The 18,982-nt window shown below is 34.1% G+C and overlaps 1 protein-coding gene across 3 annotated transcripts in view; it reads left to right on the forward strand.

Annotated features, from left to right (window-relative positions):
* Nucleotides 1–18,982, forward strand: part of ARFIP1 (ADP ribosylation factor interacting protein 1) — a 146,927-nt gene that overhangs the window by 93,232 nt on the left and 34,713 nt on the right. For all 3 annotated transcript variants that reach the window (XM_051966027.1, XM_051966028.1, XM_051966029.1), the window contains one exon: nt 9,886–10,060. In XM_051966027.1, coding sequence (XP_051821987.1) covers nt 9,886–10,060 — 175 coding nt within the window. The remainder of the gene's footprint in view (nt 1–9,885; nt 10,061–18,982) is intronic.

Below are 18,982 nucleotides of genomic sequence, written 5' to 3' on the forward strand. Positions count from 1 at the left end.
ACTAAAAGAATTCCAGTTTTAGTCAATAAAAAATGTTCCCTCTTACCTAAAAGCCTTCTCCTGAATTCTCTGTCTAGATTTACTACAGGTTAACCCCAAATTTCTCATATGCAGATCTGATGATTATAAGCACAATAGAATTGTCTTATTAGGATTTCTGTCTTTACCTTTTTGTCTATCTTGTCTAAAGATACTCTATTCCTTAGCAGTTTGGATTTTGAAGCTGTTAAATGGAAATGTTTGCTGCCTATTTGCTGTCTACCTTCTAGAAAAATTAAAACAATTAGATTTAATTATGGTTATAAGTAATTTTGAACTATTTAGATAAAAATAAATAAATAGAAATAAATAGAACAGAAGTATTGACAATTTTACTCTTAATGAAACAAGTTGAAGTTGCTGCTTTATTGTGTTTATCATCACTAATCATTTTCTTTTGAGATAAAACTAAATCACTTCCAGGAACTTTTTTCAAGAAACCCATCTTAGCTAAAGATAAGTGTAAAATATTAAAGGTGGTTTTTAGATATTTAAATAATTTGGTTAATTTTGTTTAATCTTTTAAGTACCATTGCTGTTGCAAAGGGACTGTATCTAATTAGTTCCATAGTAATTTCATGAATTATAACATTTTTTCTTAAAAATGATTACTTTATTTTCAAAGTATTTGTATTACAAACATATCTTCCCTGATATCTTTAGGGAAACAGTAGACATTCTAGAGGAAATGTTCTTTAATTTTAAAAAAAATTAGGCAAATTTGGTCCCTTGCTCTTGGATACAAAACAGAATGAAACTTCTTAACTTCTCATTGCCCTTTTAGATTTCTTAATTTCCTTAAGACAATACTCTTTTTCACACTCATACCTAAATGTCATTATTAGGAAGAAAAAACACCCTTGGTATAAAAGATGAATGTATATATTAAATTCCCTAGTTATCCAGTTCCAAAGTCATTATCTTTCTCTTCCTTTTCTCCCACTCCCACCCACATTCCTCTTCTAGGCTAAACTTACTCCTTTTCCTGGATTTGTTATTTTTTTCCTATGCCACCATTTCCTAGAAGTTTCAACTTTGTATCTTGAATGATCTTTGAATCCCTCTCTTTTCACCCTTTTCCTAGGTCCTTTTGATTCCACTTTTAAAAATTTCTCACCTATCTATTCTTTTTACTCCCAATTTATTTCTTCCCCTAATTTTTGGATTGCATTAGCCAGATAGCTGATCTTTTTGTTTCTGGCCTCTTCCCTTTTCTACCAAATTAATAATCTTAAATATACAGATTTTGTGTTCCTGCCCTCCTCAGAAGCCTCTAGTGATTTATTAAGACTTCCAAGGAGCAAGTCCAGATTTCTTGGCCTCTAACCTAGTACTGTCCACTATCCAAGCATATTACATTTGCAGTTTAATCGCTGTACTATTCCTTGGCATCATTTCTCCATTCTAACCAAACTTGGAGACTTCCTGTCGCTTTTTCCATTTATCTCACCTATTCTGTGTTCTTTATATAGCATGCCCTTTGTAGAATATCACCTAGCTAATTGAAATTCAGGTCAAGATAATTCAAACAGCCTTCCCTGACTGTTACCCTTTATTTGGTCTTTGCCACCTCTGAAGTCTTTATTATCTGTCCAACCCCCTTTGGCACTCAGTTACGCTCTGCTTTATCACGTTTCATGTGGCTAAGCTGCATTGCACACTCCTTGAGGGCAAGAACTATATACTTATCGTCATACCTGCAGCCATGTCTCGTACAGACTCCACAGTCTCAGTGAGTGTTTGCTGCACAAATAAATAGGTACCTGAGGTGAGCTTGACCTTCAGTTAGCAGTTTGACTTCTGGGTGACTAGGATTCTGAGTAGAAATTCTTAATTCCTCTGCAGTCTTTCTTTGCCTGCACCTTCATTTGTTTGGCATCGCTCTTAATTTTATCTCTTGCTCCAAATACTATACCGGTATTATTGGGGAAATCTCTTAGCACTTGCTCCTACCCAGAAAAGGGCCCTTTTATACTAAGCACATTTTAGGAAGTTTATTGTTAATGAATTGATGAAATTTTCTTCTCTCTGTTCCTCTTATTCAGAGACAAAAGATATATACATGTACATGCACTACAAAACAGGAGCTCTGCCTCTCTCCATGCTGTTGTCTTTTAGTTGTGACTACAAGCTAGGTTATTTTTCTGTCAGCAAATAATCAGGGAACCTGAACCTTGAGCTAAGTTAAAGAAGGTCTTTAGTCTTAAATTATGAGAGATTCTTTGATCCTATCAAAAGTCTGGTACATACCTTACCTCAGTGTTCATAGCACATGGATTAACTGAAAAATTGTGAATTAAATTGCATCTCACTTTGTACTATGTTAAGTGTGGGAGCATGTAATCTTTGTAAAACAGAGAATTATCCCTTAAGCCATTTGTTTTGTTCTGCTAAATTTTTGTAACTTTATCTTGTTTACCTCAAGTGAAGTAAGTTTGCCTGGATCCTTAACTTGGGTGAGCAGTTGTTTTGTCTATGGTACTGGAGTCCTAGTGACTGGGATGCATGGTATTGATTTTCTTCATTGAGTTTAATCTAAGGGCCTTCTGTGGTGTTTTGTGAACTAGTGCAAGGACTCATCAGCCAGAGCACACCAGCAGATGATTTCAAGTTGAAACACTGAGAGTAGAAGATTGAAAGAGAATTCCCTATTAAAAGTTCCTGTGATGGAGTTTTCTTCTCTGTCAAGGCCAGAAATATGTTGGCTTCTAGGGCAAAAGTCATCCGTTTGATCAGGACAGCAAGTGGCAATTTGGGTTAATGCCCGGGTGGCCTTTTAGTTCTATTATGCATTGTGTAAGATTATTTTCTAGCCCTCTGGTGCTTAGTGTATGGCAAGTCTTAATAAGAGCCCATTCAGCACTTTTTATTGCTCCACAGCAGCTACCAACAAAGGGACCACTTGTATTAAAGGGTTTTCTTATATGGACACCTGTCCTCTGGAAATTGGCTTGAGAAGCACCAGTTCATTTTAGACAAGTCATCAGATAGCATTAACTTTTCATTCTTTTCTGAATGGGCTGGGTTCAAATCGGCAGCCCAGGAATAAAATGTTGCTCATCCTTTTGCAGGCTGAGTGTGCCTTTTGTCATTTTTGAAGAACCTGAGAAGGTTTCTAGATTTCAGCCAAAGTATATGACTCACTGTCCCTCATACATTTGCCTTTGCTATCCTGCCTCTATAACTTGCTTATATTCCTTAGGTCTGGAAGACCCTCCTGCACACCTCTCCCCCATTATGTATTCAAATCTTGCTTGCCCATCAAAGGCTTTCTCCACTGAGACATGATCTCCATTCTTAGAATATTTCTACACTTCTCATAGCTCTTTGTTGACATCTTTTTTTTTTTATGTATTATGGATTATTTTATGTTGTAATTGATCTAATCTTCCCCAAAAATTTCTTTTTGCCCAAGTATGTCTCCCCATCATGGGCAATTTAATGTTGTGGCATTGAAAATCTTTCCTTGTGGGTACTGTTTTTAATTTCTAGATAGAATACTTAAGATCTAAGTTCAGCACTATGAATCTAGTTTTACTAGAATTATTATCCTAGGAAATTCAAAAATATTTGTGCCTGTTAACAAATTGAAGTAACAGTCTTAGGTACTTTTTCTTTTATCTTATTTCTTGACATCACTTGGTGGCTCTTTGAAGCAGTTATCTCTTTTTTTTATTATTATTAAAGCTTTTTATTTTCAAAATATATGCATGGATAATTTTTCAATATTGACCTTTGCATAGCCTTGTGCTCCAAATTTTCCCCTCCTTTCCTCCACCCCTTTCCCTAGATGACAAGTAATCCAATATATGTTATACATGTTAAATATATGTTAAATCCAATATATGTAAACATATTTATACAATTATCATGCATCAATTACAAGAGTTCTGACCCATCAAATTTTATGTTGTGATCCACACTCAGTTCCCACAGTCCTCTCTTTGGGTGTAGAAGGCTCTCTTCGTCACAAGGTCATTGGAACCGTCCTCAATCATCTCATTGTTGGAAATAGTCTAGTCCATCAGAATTGATTGCTGTATAATATCGCTGTTGCCGGTAGCACAGTTATCTTAAGGCAAATCTTACTTTCAAATTCTATTGACAGCAACATCATAAATATTTGTCTTTTAATCAGTCTTAAAAATTATAGAACCATTCCCAGAATAGAAGAGAAAAGAAGAACCAAACATGTAAAGACAGAATTTTTTCAGAGTACTATCATTAATATTTGAAGCATTATGAATTCCCAACAATATCAGACATTTATTTTGAATTGAGCTCACATTGAATTAAGCCATTTGCAAAAATGAAAGTACTTTCTTTTGAACCTTACGATAGAAAGTGTCATCTGGCTCTAGTATTAGAAAACCACAGCTCATTCTCCACATCTCTGCCAACCTCATGGATGACATTTTTTTCTACTTAAAGATATTTGGAGTCATTATGTTACATATATGTAGTTTGTAAAATGCAATATTTATACTCCAAATTTGCCAGATATTAGATTTTAATCTTCTTCATCATATGTGTAATTGTTAAAATAGTTTTTTGTATTGAAGCTACCATAAATGCAAATCCTTGGTTCACAGAACAAAGACATGAAGATTAAAAAGTTCACCTATCCTCAAAGGATTGTTCTTTAGTTGGTAATTACCCAAAAAAACCCAAAAAAGCCTACAGCCTCTGCCAATGTCAAAGCAGAAACAAAGGCAGAAAATAAAAGAAAAAGGAGGAAAGAAAGTGTTCAACTCAGAAGATAGTAGACAGCAGAAGAAGAAATGGTAATTAGAAGCCATAACCCTGGGAACTGGTAACTGAGACCTACAAAAACAGCCAGGCAGTTCAGTAGTGGAAGAAGTTGCAGCCCATTAAGTTTTATTCATAGAATTATCTTCTGATAATAATGTCGCTATAAGTTTTTGACTTTGATGTGACATTTCCTCAAAATCCAGTAATATGAATTCTTAAAGAGGTGAAGGATTCTCCCTTTATATCCTATTACAATTGTAATGCAAGTGAGATCCAAGAGTAGATGCAAACTGACAAGGTTGATGTGATACATTGTATTGTTGATGCAGAAATCATAGGGTTTTGAATGCTGCGGACCAGCCAAAGGGCACTTAAAACCGTGGAGGACAAGATTTTCTGGAAATGAAGAAAATCTCTTGGGAGAAGGCTGCTTTGATCTTTGATTCAGTAATTAATTGTGCAGAAATGTAGCTATGTTCCACTGCCCCGAAGGTCATGCAGCTGTACATCCTGTCCTTCGCCCCACCTTCATGAGAAGGAGGCAGATGATCAAAATGCAAACTGACACCAGGGATTTTTTTTTTTCCAAGAAAGCAAGTTCCAGGGTATCTCTTGAGGTCAGTACTCATTCATTTCTGTAGCCACTTCCATCTTCATCCATAACTGCAGAATGATATAATGACAAGTGTCCTGATGAGGCCCAAGATTCATGAAGATAATAGACATTTGTATTCACTATAATCTTACAAAGCAGGGATAAGTTTCTTATATGTTTTAGAAAGATTTTTGTAAAACTGTTTTAATAATCCTTTTTGCTTACCAAGCTGTCATAGTTATGAGAAACATATAAGCCTTTGGATAATGCATAATTCCTGAAATAAAATTGTGTGCCTTGTTGATCAATTAAAATTGTCATGCACCCAGTTTTGTCCTCGTTTGGTGACAGTTCTGACTTTTCTATACAAACATTAGGGAATATGATTGTTACTGTATTACTGTTTTTTCCACACAGCTAGATTGGAAAATGGTGATGAAAACTCCTGTTGTTATTGCCACCATTGCTCTGGGAAGTCTCAAGTCCATTATTTGGCATTCCAATGGAATCAGAAGTCTCAAGCTAGCTTTAGTGTAATACAAATCCCTCCACAAATCAAGAGGAATTATCCTCCTCTACACAGCCTTTCATTTCCTTTTTTTTTTTTTTTTTTCAAAATTAACCGCTTTAATTCAGATGGATTTAACAAGCATTCATTAATTTCCTACTATGTGCTAAGAACTGTGCTAATTGTTGGGAATAAAAAAGACTAAAATTGACCCAATTCCTTCTTCTAGAATGTATATTGAGGGAAAACAGCATAAAAATCCAAGTAAAGAGAAAACACAGAGTCATTTCAGGGTGAGGAAGAATCATAATGTCAAAAAGGTTGAATTAGAACCTTGTACAAGAGGGAACTTGGAGTTGGGTCTTGAAGGGAATTCAGAATTCTAAGAGGAAAAAGTTGGAGAGCCTTCTAAGTCTGGGATCTGCATATGAAAAAATAACAAGGAAGCCGGTTTGACTGTAACATAGATGGTGTGAGGGAGTCTGAAAAAGAATTTTAAATGCCAGCCTAGGAGGCACTAAGCTTGCTAAGCAGGAGGGTAACATGGTTAAGCCTTAAATGAAAGATTATTGTTAAATGTAAAGTACCTTAATGTCATCCTCCCCTCACTTTCAAGTTTAGATGCTACTTGGTGCAGATGACGAGTGGTGAATCTGGTGAAATGATCCATTATTTGAATTCTAATTTGCACTGTATATTTTCATTGAGCTGGAATCTTATTATCATATTTTGCATAATTATAACTTCAACTAGTGTAAATTCAAATACATGGGACCACTTACCACGAATCATTATTTTAACTAACCAGTACCTTGCTGTAATTTGAGTGTATTTTCATGAGAAGTACAAATAATCATGGTCTGAGATACTGAGACATCAAGATGTACTCTCTCCTAGAGCTAAATATTATCTTAGTTACTGATGATGTCTAGCTGGTAAGGGTCCTGTGAAAGGTCTATAGAAAGTTATAATTTACAAGGATTCTTCAGTTCTCTGAAGGGTAGAATGTTTAAGTAGATTGGATTAGAAGGAATATTTTCCTATGAGTATTTATAAAGTTGCAAAAATGTTAGCAAAAACAATCCTAATCCTACTTCAATTGTTGGTATTGGTATTCCTTCTGGTGATGCTTATTACAAGCCATTTATACCTTATCCTGTGAAACTTTTGTTTGTGTTCTATAAATCTGAATAAAATTTAGAAAATTACCTACAGGCATTCCTCTAAATCTCTCAGCCTTGCAAGGATACCAGTGGAGCACAGGGATTGTCCATCTCTTGTTTTTAAGTCACTAGGCTACCTCTTTTTCCAGTTATATATATATATGTATATATATATCTGATGTTATCCTTTAGGACACTTCTTCTCAGTTCTTAATTTCTAATAAATAACAATATATTATGTTCTTCACTTCCCTTGTGCCTCTTCCCAATTTTCCAATGGGTGATGTAAAGCTTTAAATCTTCAGAGATTTTATTATTTTATGACTCTTGAGAAAACACTGTGGTTGGCCTCTAAAGTAGGCCCATAATTGAATAAGAGGAAGAAAAGCTAAATTACCTTTAGCAAATGATCTCGAACTCTTCCCTAAAGCAGAAGCCTTTGTAACCACAGTATTGTTCCAATAATACCTTCATAACTGCACTGATGAATAACATTGTCCTATCCTTACATCACAGGAAGATAAATGTGGGAATGAGCTTTTTATGTCTGTTTTTCTTTTTCTAAGTATTTTCAATTTCTTCCTAGGAAGATATGTAAACATCAGATGATCAGCTTTTCAAAGCATCTTTTTAAGGACATGTAGAATACACTGAAAAATACTTTTTTATCATTTATTTTTTTTTGATAGATCTTCAAGTAGCATGTTACTAAAAGTTTATTTTCAAATGTGGTCAAAACTAATTTGAATTTTTTTATCTTTTGGAAAATTTCCTCATGAATACGACAATAAGCTACAAATTCTATAAAAAATTTCCTCAAAAGCAAATTCCCAAAAGTATCCCCATATATTCATTCAGTTGGCACTCGGTCAGTGAGGATGCTAGATACTGCTGCCAAGTATTAGAAATATAAATAAATACAAGCAATACCTTCAAGAGCTTATATTCCAATAGGAAAAGGCAATACATAAAATGAAGCTGAAGAAGAGAAGGTAGAGGAGAAAGGCTCAGCAAGGGGACATGACAGAGGAATCTAGATTACAGCCTGATTAAAAAAAAAGAAGAAGAAATAACTGACTAGGTCCTTCCTTGAATGGAAATTCTCAAAGGAGTCATCCAATTAGAGGGAGGTGCTTCTGAGATTTGAATTCTAAAACTGAAATGGAATCTTCTAGGATAGTTTTCTGAGATGTGATGGAGAAAACCTGATTGCAATCTGATGTATTTATCTTTAGAATTCCATAATATTAATAATATGACAAATATTGAAGCTCATTCCATTTTAAGTAGTAGTATTTGTTTCAGTCTCAGCTTGGTTGAATTGAAAATACAGAAATATTCATCAGAATGTACATAAGCAGAATAGTTAAAACTTATTTAGAAATTGTGTGTTATTTACTTACTATCCTGAATCAGCTAAGTAAAAACCTTTTTTCTAACATTGACTATTTTCTTCAGTTCATGATTGTCCTTTTTTTATCTATATAAACATCACTTTTAATCATGCTATTTCTTCCTTTATGATGTTTTTTCAAAGTAGCAAATGATGTCTCTCCATAACAGAATTGCAATGCTGAAATATGATAAGTGATCAATATAGATACGTTTCTGTGATACATATGTAAAGAGTAAATACAATTTTATTATCCACAACTTTATTTAGCTCTTCTAATAATATCAGTTTTGGGGTTTTTTTTTTTATTGGAAAATCTAGAATTGCAGCCATCCGATTTGGAATAGCATATATTTTCAGTGTTATTTGTCATAGATGGAGTTCAAATTGTTTTTCCAGGAGTGCAGGCAATTTTTTAAAAGTAATTTTTCATCAATGATAAGTTTTATGAGAAGTTAATAGGCATTAGGGAGAGTGAAGCCCATGGTTGTGGAACAGAACAAAGCCAAAGAGGGATCATTTGACTCATATAGAGATCAGTCTTATGACCTTGACCTTGTCATTATGTTTAAGAGGATTGGTTTTCAATTTAAATGAAATATCTGATAAATGAAATGATCTGAGTGATCTACAGAATAGGTGGAAGGGGTAATATTAGGAAGAAACTGATTTTCTGAACCTTTTCAATACAATATTGTATTTAAATAAGTAATTACAATCATCCCTTGGCATTCCCAATTTTCACATTCACAGTTTTTATTATTAATGGACTATCTGTATAGTCAATCTAGTACAAAATTTGTAGAGATTTGTGGCATGCAGTAGAAAAGTGTAGGTCATGCATGTATGTAAAGAAAACTTAGAAAAAATTAATGTCATAAATCCATACATATTGTGTAATATTCATTTTATTTTTTTATTCTTTACCACTATAAATTACATATATAAATTTATTACATACTGTTAAATTTTGTTAAAAGTTTTAGTGCACTAAAGAACTACATGGGCTGTACACTCTTGAAACACCTATTCTTTGTCTACCATTCAGACTCAGTCATGTGATTTTGATTTTCTTGTGCATTGATCCTTTTGTCTTGTGCTGTTTGAAGCAGTTGCTGCAGCTACACCAGTGGCTGCAACTATTCTCTCCTATGTAGAAACTGCAACTTCTTTAGGGATGTAGCATGTTGTTTTGCTTGTTTTATGTGTTAAATGTGATTAGAAAATAATTAAAAAATAAAAGTTAGGGAGAGCCTAGAATTTTTTCATATTCTCAGGCATCCTACACCACTAAGTACCATGAATCTCAGGAGACAGCTAGTTATAAAATTAAACCTTATGTGTAAATATGTCAATATTTCTAGCCTGTCTGATAAACTTATTTTATTCATGTGTTAAAGTATGATTCTCATTTCTTAATTATGTTTCTTGCCAGGATTGAATATGATGCATACCGGACTGATTTAGAAGAATTGAATCTTGGACCACGTGACGCAAATACTCTGCCAAAGATTGAGCAGTCACAGCATCTGTTCCAAGCACATAAAGAAAAATATGATAAAATACGCAATGATGTATCTATCAAATTAAAATTTCTAGAAGAAAATAAGGTAAATTTATACTTTTCTCCCTACATTGCATTGTAGATATTTTCTACAAACCTTAAATTCAATGTAGTTGACTGTGTGAAAGATTTTTTTAACAGAGGCAATAGAAAAGAGAAACTTAAAAAGGCAAAGTAGAATTATTTTTGGTCTTATTATCTGTCTTCTCCTATGACAATCACAATAAGGAATTCTGTTTGTAGGCCACTGGTGATAAAAAGTTAACAAAGTATACCTACATTACAACATCTGCCACCTACTCTGCTCTCCCACATTTCTCACATTTAACAATTAGCAGATCAAGAGAATAGTGCCTTTCCTATTTGTAGCCCTCAGTATTCTATTCAGTAGTAAATTGCTTTGAAATTTTAAAATAAAAAAATCACATGGAATATTTTAAGTCCTAAATTTTAAAATACATTATAGTTGTAATATAAGTTGTAAGTTGTAAAGGAGGACAGGTCAAAGAACAGCATTGAAGATAGTAAGGAAACCATGCTATGACTACTCTGGGTTTTACAATAATATCACAGGAGAATGCTTTTTGAATCATTTAATCAAAAAGAATTTATTAAACACCATCCATATATTTAGACTCACTGTTTGCAAAAAATAAAACAACACCTGCCCTTGTGGAGATAACAGTGCAGCAAGGGAAACAGCAACATACATGTATACAAAGTAAGGACATGTCTACAAAGATAATTTGGAGGGGGCAGGATGGCATTTTCCCTGTAGTGATCATGAAAGGCCTCTTGGAACAGGTAGAATTCAAGTTGAGCTTTAAAGAAAATTTTCTTTTTTTTCATCTTTTCAAAAGTTGGTTGTTTTTTGTTGGTCAGATTTCTTCATAAGAAATATTCAGATTGGTAGAAGTAAATGGCTCTCCCCAATACCATCCATAGCTACATGTGCTTTCTATATAGCATTCAAGAGTCTTAGTTTGACTTGATTTCAATGATATAAACCAGCCTTCTCAAAAATGTGCACATAATATAACTTCCTATTTCTGGCCACATTACTCACATGATTCCTGCTTTGAGGTTTGGGGTTTCTACAGTATTAATGCCAAGGTAAAGAGACTCTTTTGCCCAAACAGCATAAAAACTAACATTTGTGGCTTGGAAGGGAACAGAGAACATGACCTCTGTTCACCCAAACCTTGTGAACCGAACAGCATTGTTCTGTCTCGAGAACAACTCCACTTAGAACTTTTAAAAGTGAAGAGAGAAAATAGGTGAACATATTTTCATTAGCACTTCAACATTATATCATTTTGCAAAGAGATATAATTCTCTTAATTTCAGTGTCCTTATTATAGTCTGTTTCTTTTAGTCAGTTGACATTTATTTATTCATTTTATAGCATCTCCTATTTATATGCCTCTATTGTATGCATTGTGAAGGTTCCAAAGTAGAAGATGTGGATTCTCCTCTCAAGTTTACTATCCAGTTTTATCCCAGTGACCAACACAATACATGATATAAATATTAGCGAATAAGTATTAGAGCTGACAGGAACAGAGGAAAGAGATGTTACTATGAACTAAGCCAACTAAAGGATTCATAGAGCATTGGAACTTTAATGGAACGTTAAAGGATGAGTAGAATTTGAATTGTGACATGCACCAGCATTCAAAACAACAAAAATTAACCCAAACAGTGTCAGACTGGAAGGCATGATGAGCAAACCAGCTGTCCAGAATAAGAAGTTTATGTTAAGAGGTAGTAGGATGGGGTTTCTAAAGATCATTTGAAGTCAAATTAAGGAGAAAAACAAATGCCTCCTCTGGAGCTTTGAACTAAAAAGTAAGGAGCCTTTGGCAGATTTTGAGCTGGGATGATATGAAAAGAATAGTATTTTTTGGAAGATTAGTGCTGTGATGTATAAAAGAGCTTGGGAGGAGAGACTGAGCCCTAGGAGATTTGAAATAATCTAAATGTGAAGTGATAAAGGCCTGAAGTAGGAGTAGCGATAGAAATGGAAAGGAAGAAAGACTTCAGAGAGGCTGCAAAGAAGAAATTTGATAGGACTTCGGTGACTGAGAGGACTGAGAAGTGGATATCTTGCAATGTAGAGAAAATAATCAAAAACACACCTGAAGACAGAAAATGATGGGGCCAAGATCAGTATAGCAGATTGCTGGGCTTGGGTTCCCAAAAGCTGAGTTAAAGTCCTTCCCAGAAATTCTGAGAACTTTTATTACCTCATCAGCAAAATAGGGGCAAACTACCTATGTTTACATGGCTGTTATGAAAGCATTTACAGACCTTCAAACATAACTTAAATTATGTAAGTTATAAATTGTTACTGGTAGAAACCAAGAACTTGGGACTATTTTTATGGGAGAATGAGTTTCATTTTGGCCATTTAAAACATGGTATGCAAGAAAGCAGGACGTGTCCACTAGAGGAAGTTGAAGTTGTAGCTTGAGGCCAATAGAAAAATTCTCTTTCTTTTTGAATTTCCAAAGATGTTATCAAACTCTGTTACTATAATTAGTTGTTTCTTTAAGAAAAATTATAAAGAAATGTTGGGGGTTTTTTTCAAAGAGTACTTTTTAAAATTATAAAGAGGTGTAGTTATTCACTGTTGTTTTAAGCAGCAACTATAATTAGAATAAAGACTTGGAGTCATTTCTTAGTTTTTGTTTGTTTTTATGTAGTCAGATTGAGCAACTTTTATTCTTTTTATCTTCCTTAGCTTTTAGCAAACATGGAGCCTTTTGGCGAAATAAGAATTGATTCTAATCTCTATTTTGTTTCTTGGCAATATAAACTATATCAACTGTGAGGTTTTCTTGTTGTTTCTTCAAATTATAGCTGTAGTTAGCAATAAAGAGGTCAAAAAAAGGAGCAAGATCTAGTACAAAACAGGGATAGTAATCCTCCACTTAGCTAAAGCAGGGGCTCTTAATTTGAGGTCCATATAACTTTTTTTTTGATAACTATCAGTACAATTATCCTTTGAAATCCTATGGGTTTTATCTTGTCTATTTGCGGAAAGGATAACCAGACTATCAAAGGCGTCTGTGTTACAAAAATGTAAAGAATTTCTGATCCTGAGCTTTTTCATGTAATTCATTATTATGTACGGAGTTGTTTTATTTTAACCATCTTGATGAATTTTTCTGAATTATATTACCTATTTCTGTCTCCCTAAATCAGGTTTAGAACATAAAGAATTAAAAAGATCTATCATGTCATAGATTTCAATATCATTTCTGCCAAAATGTTCAGCAATTGGTCACCAAACTTCACCCTCTCCAACTTCCTACCTGCCACAGGTCATTGGACAATAAATATGTCCCCCAGTCTGTACTTGATAGCTTGCCAGATCCTGTCAGAGCTTAGATTCTGCTAGTGGGACCTTTGAGAACCCAAGGTCACCAATTTATCATGATGAGGCATCAGATCTTAACATAAAATACCATTTAACTTTTTCTTATTAATTCAAAACTACTTTAGAATACCTCATTCCTTAGAATGCTTAGGGCTTTGTGAAACAATTTGGGTGTATTGTGACTTAAAAACAATCAAAAGGTAATTCTTTATGGTAATTCCAGTTTCTGGTTGGGACTTGGTTCAAGCCTTAGTTCAAGAGTATACAAGGAGGCACTTTTAATTTTTTTTTTAATAAAGAAATAATATAAAATGCTTTTCTATAAAAGAGCATAAATTTTCAGTAAGCTATACATGTATACTTCCAGTTTTTTGTAATAGTCATTTAAAGAAGAAAGATAGGCAAAAGAAAGGAGAAAGTAAAGGGTTTGAAAGGGAAAGAATATGAAAGACCCATCCATAAGGACAGGAATACAGATATGTGCACAAAGTAAGTAAAAGTTGAAAAGTGTATGTGGGAAGGAGAAGGAGATGAATGACTAATAAGTTTTATGCATATGTATCACTAATAAAGGGAGAACAGACATGACTGGGTAGGTGGGAATTATTTTTTGCTTGCCTATGCATATTTGTTACAAGGATTTTATTATTTTCACTGGCTAGGAAACACCTGTGGAGTAAGTTCCCAATAAAGTAAGAGAGAACAGGAGGAAATCCAGAAAGAATTATGCATAATTGGATTACTTGCCATCTAGGGGAGGAGGGCAAAAGAAAGGGGAAGAAAAATTGGAACACAAGGTTTTTCAAGGGTCAGTGTTGAAAAATCATCCTTGCATATGTTTTAAAAATAAAAAACTTCAATAAAAAAATTATACATAAGCCAGATAATTTTGAAAGTGACATATTCACCTTTATATGATTAAAAGAAAGACGACCTAAAAGATTAACAGTTTCAAATACAACTATCTGTTCTAGTATATACATATAAATGTCCATTTTATTTGCTGTTTGCTCAGCTCACAATAAAAATAAAATGAAATGGAAAAAAAGGGAATACACAAAACCCTATTCCTCCATAGTTATTTAACTACAATGACAATCCTGACCAAAACTGTAATGGGAAAAGATTAATTCATTCACTAATATTAGCCTTTAAAAACATTAAACTATTCAAATTTTATTTTATATATAAACATTAATAGAATCTGTTATTCTTAAAATGGAATTAAAAATCCCTACCTAAAGTTAAACAAAAGCATTCTTAAACTCTTAAGGGCTAAATTTTGTATGTCTTCCAGCTCCTAACACAATGTTTTTACATACAGCAAGCATTTAGTCTATATTTGTATTGATTGGAATCTTCTTTTCTTCATTTTCATAACTTAAATAAAAATCAAGATCTTTATCAACTAGGAATGTTAAAAGTGCCAGAAATAGCTTGGAGGAAAAATGGCTCTTGAATCATATGTTCCTTAAACTAAATAAAGGTATATTTCCCCTCATTCTCATATATTTCTAAATGCTTTCCCTATTCTACTTAGAAGAGTGCTGGACTTGCTTTTGTCGTTTTTTCTTGCAAACCAGTGTTTGGTTTTCAGTCTTTTCTCACTCCCAGTTTTCTCCCTAGCCTTGTTGGCTTTCTGAGTTTCTCTGAGAATTTTTTAACTAGATCATGTCATGCTTCATCAGTGCGTAATTGGATCTGGGATATAAAACATTAACTTTATCTGCCCAAATCTGTCTCTTGATTAATTGAATATATTCTAGTATATAACTTAATGTCTTATTTTATGTCATTAATCTTTTTAAAAAAACAAAGACATGGTAAACTTTAAGAAAATTCAGAAATATCTATATTTTAAAATGGCTTCCTTGTGGTCCAGATTTAAGACTTGTGAGCTGTCCTTTGGCCAGCTGCTTTCAAAGGTCACAGCATAATGAAAGAGGAATCCTCTACTGAAAATGCACACAAGTAATGACTGTGGAAGGAATTGTTTTCTTAATCTCCCTTGGAAACTAAATGTGTAGTAGCAGATCCTTCTCAGAAATACAGTTGGCATTTGTTCCAGTTATAGCCTACATAATAAGACTATATGTGACTTCTTAAAGGGATACAATACAGAAGCTTGATATGTTTGAAATATAGGGTTAGGTTTAAGCTAGCTTTAGGATTAATCATAATGCCTTTTAAATCTCATGGTCTGGAACTCATTTCTATCTCCATAGCTATGAGAGAGTTCTGCAATTTAACACTTTTATTGAGACTCTGCTTTTCATTCTTCAATTTCATCTTGTTTTCACTGTGACAGGAAATAATATTTTTCTATTCTTAATATTCTTGTCTAAAAATTCACTTTTATGTGTGAGCTATAGCAAACAAATGTTTAACAACATTAGAACCTTGAATGCACAACATACTTTCATGTTCAATCTGAATTTTTTTCTTTTTTTATTATTATTAATATAGCTTTTTATTTACAAAACATATGCATGGGTAATTTTTCAGGATTGACTCTTGCAAAACCTTCTCTTCTAATTTTATTCCACCTTTCCCCTACCCCTTCCCCTGGATGGCAGGTAGTCCAGTACATGTTAAATATGTTAAAATATATGTTAAATGCAATATATGTATACATATTTATACAGTTATCTTGCTGCACAAGAAAAATCAGATCTAGAAAGAAAGAAAAAACCTGAAAACAAAAAATGCAAACAAACAACAGAAAGTGAAAATGCTATGTTGCGGCCCATACTCATTTCCCACAGTCCTCTCTCTGGACATAGTTGGCTCTCTTTGTCACTGAACAAGTGTAACGTTTGAATCGTCTTGTTGAAGAGAGCCACATCTGTCAGAATTGATCATCGCATAATCTTCTTGTTGCCGTGGACAGTGATCTCCTGGTTCTGCTTATTTCACTCAGCATCAGTTCGTGTAAGTCTCTCCAGGCCTTTCTGAAATCATCTTGCTGGTTATTTCTTACAGAACAATAATATTCCATAACATTCATATACCACAATTTATTCAGCCATTCTCCAATTGATGGGCATCCATTCAATTTCCAGTTTCTAGCCACTATATAAAGGGCTGCACATGTGGATCCCTTTCCCTCCTTTAAGATCTCTTTGGGATGCAAGCCTGTAGAAATACTGCTGGGTCAAAGGGTATTACACAGTTTGATAACTTTTTGAGCATAGTTCCAAATTGCTCTCCAGAATGGTTGGTCAATCTGCATTTTTAACATTTTCTCCATCACTTGCGTTTACGCAGTTCACTCAGTCACAAAAAAATCAAGGCTTGCTTTGCAGTATTTGTTGACTTCAGAAGTGTAAATGCTTATACTGAGAATTCAAGAGTCAACTCAAGCTATTCTGGCCCCAGCACCTTCCTTGCTGTACCATCTTTCTCATGAGAAATATTTTCCCTCTTTTATTTTGGTTACCCATTGCTGAATGTCTGCAGTTTTCTATGATTTGTCTAGATCTTATAAGATACTGTGTTCCAGTAATGGTTTTGTTAGCATACTATAGAAAGGAGGCTTAATATACATCCTGTGCTCTTCCTATTCTGCCTACAATAGCACTGGCTTCCTCTTGCTATTTTGTATTGTAGTCTTATGTCTGGTTTTAGGCCTATTCTCACTCCTGACTGTTGACTTTTTCACTTTTTAATTTTCCCAGAGAATTTTAGAACTAGAATGGACCTTAGATTATCTAGTCTCACCTTCCCCTTTTAGACATGTGGAAATTAAGAGCAGAGAAGTGGCTTGTCCAGGGTTAGACAGCTAACTAATAGTTATTCTCTTAAGTGTTCCTAACAGTCCACTTTACCACCTCCTTTTTCATTTTTGTTATTTGTGTATGTGTGTGTATTATATATAAATCTTTTCCAAATTAAAGTGTATTTTTCTTTTTTTATGTAATCATATTTTTTTTTCTAATTACATACAGTTTTCAACATTCATTTTTGTAAGATTTTGGGTTCTGAGTTTTCCCTTTCCCTTTCATATCTCCCTCCTTCCAAGACAGCAAGCAGTCTGATACACATTATATTTGTACTATCATTCCAAACATATTTCCGTATCAGTCATGGGTTGGAATACACAGGAGAGTTGCTGAAATAAACGGGAGCCACCTAGCAGTGGTTGCTGAAGGTCCAACCCAGAATGGATCTCCTCTTGTGAGAGGATAGTACAAGGAGACTGTTGTTGTTCTCTGATCTCTCTGACTGAGAGGCCGTTGCGTTGTCTGACCTCTATCCTCTTCCCTCTGCCTCCAATTTATCTCACACCTAGTTCACAACACCTGTGTCAGCAAAGGCTGCCTTGCAAACCCTTCCGATATTATGATCCACAGCTGTGGATGCTCTTGGAGAATTGACCTGTCCCTTAACAGTCATGTTGTAAAAGAAAAATCAAAACTAAAGGGAAAAACCATGAGAAAGGGGAAAAAAGTGAAAATAGTATGCTTTGATCCGTGCTCAGTATCCATTGTATCTTCCCTGGATGTGGATGGCATTTTCCATCCCAAGTTTATTGGTATTGTCTTGGATCACTGTATTGCTGGAAAGAGCTAAATCTGTTGATCATCACACAATCTTGCCATCATTATATACAATGTTCTCCTTGTTCTGCTCACTTCAATCAGCATCAGTTTATGGAAGGCTTTCCAGGCTTTTCTGAAATCATTGTGCTGGTCATTTCTTATAGAACAATAATATTCCATTACATTCATATACCATAACTTTTTCAGCCATTCCCCAATTGATGTGGATCTGAAAATACATATTTTTCTAAGTTTCAGGACTGGTCTATGTCACTGTAACAAATAATGCTGGATGTCCATAAATCAAATTTTTTGATTCATTTAGAAATATCAAAGAGGACGCTGCATTAAATACCAAAAAGGAATAGCAACACAAAAAGAGAATTCCCTATGAAACTGTGGCTCTCAATTTCATATTGATTTCCTTTTTAAAACATATATTAAACTGGGGGTAGCTAGGTGGCAAAGTAGATAGAACACCAGTCCTGAAGTCAGGAGGACCCGAGTTCAGATTTGACCTCAGATACTTAATACTTCCTAATTGTGAGACCTTGAACAAGTTACTTAACCCCAGTTGTCTCAGCAATACACACACACACACACACACACACACATATAGATAAAATAATACGTTACTTTCAAAACTATCTTTCTCTGGTTTTCCTTCTGAACTTCCTTCTGTTCACTTTTACACTTTTTCAGAATGTTTCAATGGCCTTACTGTTTTTTGGCCTTCTTTTTACTAATTCTTTTCAACTCATTATTCCCAATTAACCAAGAGAAAGAGGGAAGAAAACCCCTGTAAGAAGTAAGCATTGTCAAGGAAAACAAAAGTGTACATTGAGCATGTTCAGTGATTTATGATTGTTTCTCTACCTTGAATCCATCACGTTTCTACCTGAAGATGATAAACATACTTCATCGTATATTATCAAAAGATATGACTGATGTAATTGAAATTTTAGTGTTGTTTTTCTTTCCCCCCTCTTCAAACCTACTAAATTAAACCACCTAAAGGTCCTCTTGTTTTTTTCTTATTTAACTC

Source organism: Antechinus flavipes, chromosome 6 (assembly GCF_016432865.1).
Source record: "Antechinus flavipes isolate AdamAnt ecotype Samford, QLD, Australia chromosome 6, AdamAnt_v2, whole genome shotgun sequence".
NCBI lineage: Eukaryota > Metazoa > Chordata > Mammalia > Dasyuromorphia > Dasyuridae > Antechinus > Antechinus flavipes.